The following is a 10,656-nucleotide window of genomic DNA, read 5'->3' on the forward strand; positions in this document are numbered from 1 at the left end:
ACAGCTGTAAAAAGACACATGGTTTATTGCTCAGACAGTGCAAAGGACAGGCAACAGTTTACACTGCAGGGTTAATCCCTTCACACATGGCACAGCTTGTACTGAATTATATTTAGTGCATTGTTCCTAGCTTTGCTGCTGACTCTGAGAAAGAAAACAGAAAAGCTGTGCAAACTAAAAGCATCCATGTCCCTATTTTTTAACATATCAAGCTTACAGAATAATAGAAATATTTAGTAAAGTTAACGCTGTTTAGTTTCACCATGTTTTAATTTATGTTTTGACAGCCAGAAAATTGGTTTCTATCCTTTTGCTGAAACCTTTAAAGACGTCACAATCTGAGCAACAGCCAAGCAAGAATTTCATTTATACAGAAAAAACAAAAAGCGACTCAAGCTCTCCCCTTTGACACATCTTTACGACAATTATGTAGCTGAGATTTATCCTGTTAATATCATGGAAAATCCCAGGAGAGAAGAGAAGAGCAGGAAAAACGTGGCATGACGTTGTGCTGCTTTGAATGTGTTGTGTTTCCATGCGCGCGCGTGTGTGTGTGATGGACAGCAGAAGTGCGGGTCTTCTCCTTGTTCTTTTCTCCCACAGTGTGAGTGGGGAGGACTCACTTCTACACCTCAAAGGCTGGGAACCTTGATTTCATCGGCTGTAGGAGGTCGGCCAGGAAGTAGATGGTGCCGGCCATGCCTGTGAACAGGAAGTGAGATGGTGTGTTTACATAATATAATTTAAAACGATCGGTTTAATTAGATTTAATCAGTTCTATTTGGTGATTAAAAAGTTGAAACAAACCAAGTATTCTAACAACAGGATATGTATGGCAAGTGGGACATGTCATCACAGATTACCTTCAAAAAGTGAGAAGGGAGTGTCTGGTGTTCGGCATCCATGTTTGCCATAGTTCATGCACCAGTCGGCAAACTGCAGAGACAGAGAGAGACAGTGTCATAATAACATTCCCCTTCTATAACAACAGTTGACTGTAGTCGCAGCGTCTCAGGAGAAAAGAGAGCAATGTCAACAACTGCTAAAAATTGTGCTCCTCTTAGAGAAATCCTAGCATCTGTCGAGGTATCACATTATGACCACAATGTCACTGTGTTGCGCTGGGAGCATGTAGCAGAGCTTAGGCGAGACATCTGAAGAGTCTATTTCCATCCTCTATGAATAGATTCATATTAATGATGGTACACGTGGGACTCGTGCCACCTGGAGTGCATCCAAATAGAGCTCGCTGCCAGGCCCGCTCGGCGCGCTTTGACGCCGACTCGCACCGACAGCTACCAACCTATTGTCAATAAACATAAAAGGCCCTGCCTCTCACATGCCCCCTGTCTCTGGAATAATTTTCGATTGTAAGGCTGGCGAGGGGCCAACTGTGCTATGATTGGTTGTCCTTTGAGCTAAGTTTAATGTGACTTTCACATCTTGCATCAAAGTCAGAGGACGCCAAGGAAAGACACAATATGAAGCCTCAAAAAGAGACAGAAAATTACCTCCCTCTATTTGTTATGGCATCATACTTCGAGGGATGCTACAGAAGGGTAACGCATTCATGCGGCGTCTGTTCCTATTTTCTGAATTAATGAGACAAAAATTCAGAAAAATTCAGAAAACAAGTGCAGATGTCATGAATTCTGAGATAATGATCTCATTAATTCAGAGAAAATATTGATTATATTTTTGCGCAAGTGAGGGCACTGTGTTTCCATAGGATGGTACATACCAACTTTTATATTATTATTGGACAGACAGGTAAAGAAGCATTCAAATCCTTAGACCAATAGGGGAAGTTGTTTGTTTAATTTAAGTGTATTTTTAAAAATGTATTTTCATTTGGGATAAAAATGCTGTTATTTCCTGCAAGGTTTGTACTGGTTTACTGGTTTTCTATGCTCAGGATGTTAATGGGTGTGTGCTCAGGTGAGGCTGGGGCTTTACAAAAAGTTAATGACTACTGTGTTAATGTGTACTGCCAGACTGTACACAGCAAAAATCCAAGAGACACAGTGCCAAAAAAACACGCAAATATAGCAAGGCGGAATGCCAAACGAGAGTGAATCTGGCGTTTGCTTTCACTGGTGAGCGTGTTTACCAACAATAACCGACAATGTTAATGGGGGGATGACATGCATGACAATGCTGCAATACAGAATAGAGGCTTTTTAAGGACCTGCAGAAACTCTCTCTGTATTCTCCATTTGTTTTTGCATAAAACAGAAGAACATAATGGATAAAAAAGCATTAAAACAATCTTAATTTCTTCATAAACCAATTGAGAAAACAACTCCCAATCATAATCCCTCACTGTCAAACTGCAGAAGCATTCATCAAGTACCTGGACACTAATTAAGATTAATTGATATCTGTAGTCAGATAACTGCTGCACTATGTGAATGATGTATACTGATTACATTGTAAAGTCTCATTAATGTGCTCTCACAATGCAGGCTCTGTACAGGTACTTGGGGTCCTGCGTTAGCCGGTAGAGAGCCAGGAAGGTGTAGGCGTTCCCCGCCGCACCGTGACACAGCCCGTAGCCCTTCTTCAGCAAGCCGTAACGCCACACCACCTCTCCGCACTGCAGGGCGTCCTCCAGGTACTGGGACACTCCGAAGACCTGGGACAAAGGACAGTTTTTTGTTTAATTTTTTCCCTAATAAATATGCTTCATCTCGTGAAAAAGTCAGTGCAGAAGTTTGACACACAAACATTTGTTATCAGGAAAACAAAATCATTTTTTCATACTTCATTATTTTGACAGAAAATAGAAAAGAACGCCTTCAAAAAATCCACACAAATGACTTGAGATGACGAGCAGCATCATATCAGCTGAAATTACAATGGAACTGACAAAACTTCACCACAAGATGGCACTGTGACTCTGTAAATGAACTCCCCTTTCATTCTCTACATGATTGGACTCCATCACAGTAACTCTTCAGTATTCATTTGTCCCCTCAGTGTTTACCTTGTACGCTTGCAGGAGCATGTAGACCACCCCCGGCGCCCCATGGCACCAGTGCACCAGCAGGTCCCGATCGTCGCCGATGCAGGGGGGGTAGTTTCCTGTGGGGAACTTGAGACGGCAGACGTGGTCGACGCTGGGCTTCACCAGCCTGTGGACGTACTCCTCAGTACCGACAAATCCTGGCTGTGAGGGAGAGATCGGACCATCAGGGTGGAAGTAACCCTTGGGTGTACAGTAGTTGGAGTAAGTCACAACATGGGCGTTTTCCTTGGCTTGACATTGTTTGACAGGAATTTCCATCTCTATTACAACTACCCACATTTAGATGTGTCTAACCGATGACACACTTGTCTCAAGTCAATGACGTTTAAAATCAGCAGGTTGATCCACTGCTGAAGTTCCCCCGTTATTTTGCTGCCAGTGTTTTTCCATCACATAGCACGGCAGGTAACAGAAGTTGTTTACCTGGAGGTGACTGTTCGCAGAGGTGCAGTAAGAGCCTCTTGTCAGCAGCTGTTCATCTCAGCATCTTACTGTGGCTCAGTCTGCTTGTACTCCTCCCGACTGAGGTATAACTGGACTTGTTTTTATTGAAGAAAAGTGCGCACATTTCACTTCCTACAGTATGGATTCTTCACAATAAAAGCCCCCCGTTTTTTGCTACTTAAAAGCTTTTATTATGAATTATGAATTATTATAAATGCTAAATATTCACTGGTTCTGGTGAGGATTTGTTTCTTTTCTTTGTTTTCTTTTTTTGTGTAAATCGAATATTTTTCGTTTGTTGTGTGTGTTGTCTGTGGGCTTGGGCAATGTGGCAAGATTATCGTTCAACTTGATACTGGTTGGCCACAATGACGATGTTCAATTATGGCTGTTGTGAATTTTGCTGCTCATTTAGGTCACAATAAAAGTTTATACATAACAAAATAACCTGCCAATCTGTGGCTGGCTCATCTGTAAATATAAAGTCCATGCATGTATTTTCTTTAATGTATATTAAGTGTTAATGTATTACTTCTAATGGAGATATGAAGAAAGGTTAGGCTCCACAAACTGGACATAAGCTGCTTGAGACTTGCTTTACCTGCATGAGAAAGTAGTAGATGCCAGCCAGGCCGTGGGCGGCGCCGACGTACTGCTCCTGGTACCACTCGTACATCAGAGGGCTGTGGTTCTGGAACCTCAACCTCTTGCTGAGGTTGTCGCCTGACACCAGCACGGCCTCACTGATCTGAAGAGGGAAATAACACATCCCGCCTCACAAACACACCTAATCTGTACAATTGAAAGAAATCAATGGAGACAAATTAGAGCGATTGGACATCAATATGTGCAAGAGTGAGCAAATTAGCACCTAACGGTAAATCAAGACTGCTGGGGGGTAGCAAGCTAGGAGTCAGAGGAGCAGGTCTCTAACTCCAAAGTCTCCTAATAGTATTATTTCACTTTGTTTCACACTCAGGGTGGTTTTTAATATCTAGTTAATGCATTTCTCCTCTTTTTCTTCAGTTATTCCCAACCCTTTCATCGATGTAGCTTTAATTTCCTCTTTGTCTGGCCTGTTTAAAGTTCTTGTACGTACTGTCTAAGAAGTCATGGATGATCATTCAGCCTGTCCTGGATGAAAAAGTCCTCCTGTACCGCCTCACATCACGGTGATTTTTTAGCTCTGTATGTGACCCACCTGCTGGATGTACTGCAGCGGGATCCTGTCCTGCCCAAGCTGCTGGTTGACGAAGACGAGGGCGTAGAGGTAACCCATCCGCCCGTAAAGCATCTCATCAGGAAGCCCGCCCGCACCTGTCACGACATGCTGGTGCATCTGCAGCAGTCTGGGAGATCAGCACAAGAGACACAATCAGGATGACCTTTTGCCATGACTGACTATTTTAACAACTAACTATCCATGACAGTGTTCCCCCTAATTATAATGCAGCGGGTGGCCTGCCTCACCTATTATCGATTTAATCAGTTTGTTTTTAAATAATAAATATAGACATTAAGAAATAAACTTGACACTTCAGGGTTGAAATAATTTCCCTTAATCATGCATAGTTTAAGTATGAGTCTCTGAAAGCTGTAATATTATTTCCACCTTTGAAGGTTGTTTATCTCTTCATAGTCGTAGTTTTAACATTTAATGTTCGTCACATGCAAGGAGAGCAGCATCGTCAATCTGACAGATGACGTGATGCACATCTTTGATGCAAAATGCAAACATGGAAAGATGAATTGGATTATATTAACAGGAAGTATAAAACATGTCACCTGTGTCCCTTATAATTTAAGAAATCCCACTAAATTGTGAGGGAAATTCATTTGCTCCTGGCAATAACTGATACATTTTAATTTCTCTGACAACACACAGACTCAAAACATTTTTACTGTATCAATGTGGAGAATTGCCAACATTAAAATCCCACATTTGTACCTTGAGATAGCTACATTTGTAAAATCCCGTGCATTATGTTCCTCATGTTAAAAATTCTTAAAGTTGATCCTGCTATTAGCCATTATTTAACTTAAATAAAACACTGCATGGTGACCTGAAACACCCCCCACACTTTTATGGTCAAAATTTCAAAACTTTTCCATGCCTACAGGTGTCAGACAGTAAAATTTAATGCTTTTTAAACCCTTTCAAGACACATTTTCACCAAGTTTAGGAAAGATTTTTGGACAAATCAAGTAGGTAAATGCAAGTATGAAGTAAAATGATAGTATTATATTATTAGATTTGTAAATAAAGAAAAGCGGACTTTCAAATAAAAAAAAAAAGCTTCACTTGTTTTCATTAAACAAATTAAAAGATGCATAAATGGAATTAGATAAAATGTTTGTAGCAGTTAAGATCTCACAAATTCAAATTTAAGAGTATTTAATGACTTGTAAAGCGACACTTACCTTTCTGGAAATTTTATGCTTTTCTTTGTTTAGGTTAAAATGCTATTAATAAGTTGATGGCACACTGAACCCTAAGTGAATTCCACCAGAGATAAAAACTCATATCTCTAATATGGTTCTAAGAAAAATTCCGACCAATCATTGTATTCAGACCAAATGCAATGATTGGCCGAGCGTCCTGTCTGTCTGCCCCACGTGGAGGCCTCTGACTGACGTAACCGCTCCCATAACACCCTACACATGCAGCTTCATCCTGAGCTAAAAAGGGACGAGATGCCATAATGTAACATAGGCTATAACGTTATATATGACAACACAGCATCCAGTTGCTAACAGTAACCCTACTGTAGCATACCGTTGCCTAAGCCTCCTTGTTTGTTGCCAGTCACCAGTACTATCTAACGTTAGCGTTTACGCTACATTATAAAACTCATCAGTCATCACTGATCTCGGATAAGTTTCAAAACTCTGGGGTTGCGTTTGACTGTGCAGGACAGGTAACGTTATGTTTAGTTTGCTTCTAATATAACCTATAACATTATATGACAACACAACATCCAGTTGCTAATGGCTAACGTTAGCCGACTGTAACGTAGCCTCTGAAACATTAACTTATTGGAGGGAGGTGGAGTGGCAGGTGGATGGGGATGGGACTTTGGAGGGAGGTGGGAGTTGTGGGTGTTCAAATGTTTTCTAAGTGCTATGTAAAATGCAAGAAAGGTAAGCTTTAAGGCCTTATTGTTGTAACATTGAATTTCAGACATTTTACGACTTTTAAAGGCCCTGCAGACACCCTGATGACTTTTTAAGCATCCATAATTAAGATTTTTTTTAATTTGTCTTTCTTGGGAGCAACATATCAGATTTAAAAATGACAACACATATGCAATGGTGAACGAAACAGTGTCACATGTCCACGCATATTTGAGCTACGTTAAGTCAAGAGCTGCAGAAAATTAACTAGCCGTTGTCACATTACATGGAAGGTTAACCACAGAAGATTTAAACATGATGACTCTTCCAAACTTTCAATGATTTTGCCTAGGACTTTTCCAGGCCTGAAAATGAGATTGTGAAACTGGTCTTCCGTGACCATGAGAGAGAGGGTGCTGTGTACAGTTAATTGTACACTTTATGTATAATAAATGTAATCACAATCCTACCTTTTGTGGTCAATTACACTGGATCAGGCGTGATATTCACCTATTAGTACTGGTCTGCTTCATCCAATTAAAGTGGTCACTGATTAACAGCCCAGTCAATACCAAGCATTTAGTTTAAGCAGCATGTGAATGCATTTCTGTACACTGGAAAACAAGACCTATTGTCCTTCAGCTGCAGATACTTATGATAGATTACCCTAAATTACATACCTCAGGAACCATAACACTTTTATATAATCAATACCTAAAAAATTCATATCCACACTGACCTGTTGATGCACTCCTCTGTCTCGTGCACCCTCTGCAGGCGATGGTACACCGCAGCGGCTATAGCCAGGGGCCCCGCATCCCCGCACAGAAAGGTGACGTCATGGCGTCGGGTCAAACACTTCAGACTGCGGCTGACATATTCCAGAGCTCTCTGAAGGAGGGTGGAGTCGTTGTACACGTTATGGAGGTGCAGGTAGAGCAGAGCAATGCCTGTGGACAGAGAGATAGTACGTGGTATCATTGTAAGCACTGGAAACTGTGTCAAACCATAACTGAAGTAAGGCTGCATATTTGGTAACGTATAGAATAATTTAGGCCCCGATCACACAGAAAGCATTTTGCAGGTTGCCAAACACAAGATGCACAAGGACAGGCAGAAGGTACTTGCTGTAGCTCTGGTTGAGGGTGATAGGCTGTCAGCAAATTGTTTGTTGGGCACAGGGAGACAGAGATCTGTGTGGGGACATGAGACCCTAATAAAGAGGGTGAATGATGGGGAGTACCACCAGTCGGTCCAGGAGCTTCTCCTCCATGATGGACATTTCGAGGCATATTCTAGGATGACTCAAGGGCAGTTTGGCAATGATATTGGGCCATATAGCTCTGGGAATCCAGCATCCGCTACCACCTGTGTCTCCCCTATTGTTTACTAACTGTAAACTTGTTGTTGTGACACTACAGAAGGCCCGCCTCTCAAATCATCTGATTGGACAATGGGAAAAAAAAGTGGAGGTAACATAGGGTGCTTTTCCGCTCTGAGTTGACATTTTTTCAACTTGAGGAGTTCAGAGCGCTCCGGCAAAAATGCCAGGTGCCTAGAGCACGGACACATGAGGTGCGTGGGGCTGAAACAATAAATCAGTCATTAATTTAAGTTAAGTTTAAAGTATATTGATTGTATATTTATCACTGTCAGATATTTCTGATCAAAAAATGGCAAATTCCTCTGGTTCCAGCTCCTTAAATGTGAATATTTTCTGGATTTATTGGCCTTTTATGATTATAAACTAAATACTGTAGCAAAAAAAATAACTGAATGTTTGTTTGTTTTTTACCGTTGGTCACACAAAAGAAGCCATATTAATGAGGCAATTTGGGCTATGGGAAACTGTGATATCGGTTTGTCTTTTCTTGTGACATTTTAAAGTCTAAACAATTAATCAAGGGAGATTATCATCATTAGTTACAGCCCTTTCTGATAGAACTCTTATATTTAATGTTTAATATCTATTTAAGTCAGCAACCCTTTAACAAGACATGAAAGTGTGTCAGATGCCTCAGTGAATGTTTGTTTTGTAATGTGATGTATGACCCTGATCAACTGTGAAGGGAAATCGAAGCATTAACAAAACATGTCCATGCACAAAACTGTTTTGTTTTTTCTAGAGCACAAACTTCTTGTCTTTATTTGAATACATAAGGCAAACAAAGTGTGCATTAATGTCGTGTGCAGCCTTTCTTCTTGACATTACATTGACTCACAGTTACATGAATGCAATTCCCTGCAATCTGATAATGTGATATCACTTATAAGGGGTGTGTGATGATGTGTCACCTGCCCAGCCGGTGTAACTGGTGCAATCTCTTGGGTCAGCAGACTTCAGCCCATTCTCCATGACAGCTAAAAGCTCGCTGACCTTGCTGCTCAGCCGCTGGGCAAACTCTGATGTGAGCTGAAGGTACAGAGAATGTTAAATGAGGAGGGTTAGTGGACATGAATCACATGCACACACCCACACCTTTCACTCTTCATGCATTACCTTTCCCTGGGAGTCAAACAACCCCTGTGTGGACGCAGGGGTCCCATCATAGTCGTGATAAGGATTCCTCAAGGCTCTTGTGTCCATGTTCACGGTTCTGTCACTGCTGCACTGCTCAATATCTGGGCCAGAAAGAAATAACCGGATTAGGGATGAGGCAATATGAGGCTCAGGAGACACAAAAGGCGAGTGTGATAGTGGTAAAGCTAAACATAGTGAGCTATCGATCTTTTAACGGAATAAAAAAACACATGACGAAGCTGCATCCACCCACACACGCACAAAATAACGACAGCTTAGCGCGCTGATGCTTCTAGCTAGCTTAGCTACATGTAGCTAAAGCTAACGGCTAGCATTTACTCGTGCAACCCGTGTTGTAACAACATTATAAAACAAATAATACATCCAAAATATATGTCGTATCTATTCAAAGTCATGAACTGGGATAAAGGTGTGCGCTTCATACACAGAGAAATACCTGCGCCAGTGCTACACTGTTGATGTTGTTCAATCTTCTTCGCCTCTAAATGTTACTGAGGATTATTAGCGCGCTACTCCCCCTGCTGCTGCGGAGGTGTAACTACAGCTCACAGGATGAAGTGCTGTGGTGATGGGAAAAATCTGAAAAACATGAATAATAAAGACATAAAAAATGTAAAGTCATAAAAAAAATTAAATAATATAATTAATAATAACCTACTCTAAATTTTCACACTTGTAGTATGATGCACATATTTGTACAGATCTCATATACGTGTATTTCTTATACAACATTTATCTGTCTTAAAATGTTCTTATATTTTTATATTTATATTTATGTATTGCGTTTAATGTTATAACATAATGCACTATGCCCATAGCTTAACAGTATGAGAGCAACTATAATGTATCCCAGTTTTCTGCCGGGGATCAATGATAATAATAATTATAATTTCATTATACCTATAATATTATATTATAATAAAGTATTATAATATATTTCTAGTATCCTATTCTAGTCTTACATTTATATTTAGGACATGTGTAATGCACATATTTGAACATATTTCATAAACCTCTATTTCTATCTTATCATCTCTTTCTTATATAAATCTATGCATATAAAATATGTAGATATTGTGTTCTATATTGTAGCATAATGCACATTTTTTTCTTTGCGTACTTCTTATTTCTATTTTCGTATAATTTCTCTATGCCTATAAACAGTATGGGAGCAACTATAATGTCTTAATTTTCTCCACGGACTCAAATAAGTATCCTGAATTCTAAATAATAATAATAATAATCGTAATAATAATAATACTGCCACTACTACTACTACTACTACTACTACTAATAATAATAATAGTCATAATAATAAACCACCCCCACAAGATAATAAAGGGGTAAAGCAAAGTACTAAGACTTAATACTAAAATGAAATATTAAAATAAGAGTTGGATAAGGGATAAAAAGCAGGAGGAAAAAACAAAAATGTCTCTAATAATGTACCAGGTCCATTTACTTTTCATCAAGTGATTCATGAGGAGTTTGCTCAGTTGTCGACATGTGCATCACACTATCACACATT

General features: G+C 40.0%; 1 protein-coding gene across 1 annotated transcript; it reads right to left on the reverse strand.

Annotated features, from left to right (window-relative positions):
• On the reverse strand, positions 1 to 9,707 carry lancl1 (LanC antibiotic synthetase component C-like 1 (bacterial)). Its single transcript, XM_049569877.1, has 10 exons — positions 9,565 to 9,707; positions 9,087 to 9,208; positions 8,882 to 8,999; positions 7,326 to 7,536; positions 4,674 to 4,821; positions 4,074 to 4,220; positions 2,987 to 3,169; positions 2,459 to 2,635; positions 864 to 936; positions 1 to 702 (listed from the first exon to the last, which is right to left on the reverse strand). Exons 2-10 carry the CDS (start codon positions 9,171 to 9,173, stop codon positions 626 to 628), a joined length of 1,221 nt encoding a protein of 406 aa, XP_049425834.1. The 5' UTR covers positions 9,174 to 9,208; positions 9,565 to 9,707; the 3' UTR covers positions 1 to 625.
• Positions 9,708 to 10,656: the final 949 nt, after the last annotated feature.

This window comes from Epinephelus fuscoguttatus, linkage group LG24 (genome assembly GCF_011397635.1).
Source record: "Epinephelus fuscoguttatus linkage group LG24, E.fuscoguttatus.final_Chr_v1".
In the NCBI taxonomy this organism is placed as follows: domain Eukaryota; kingdom Metazoa; phylum Chordata; class Actinopteri; order Perciformes; family Serranidae; genus Epinephelus; species Epinephelus fuscoguttatus.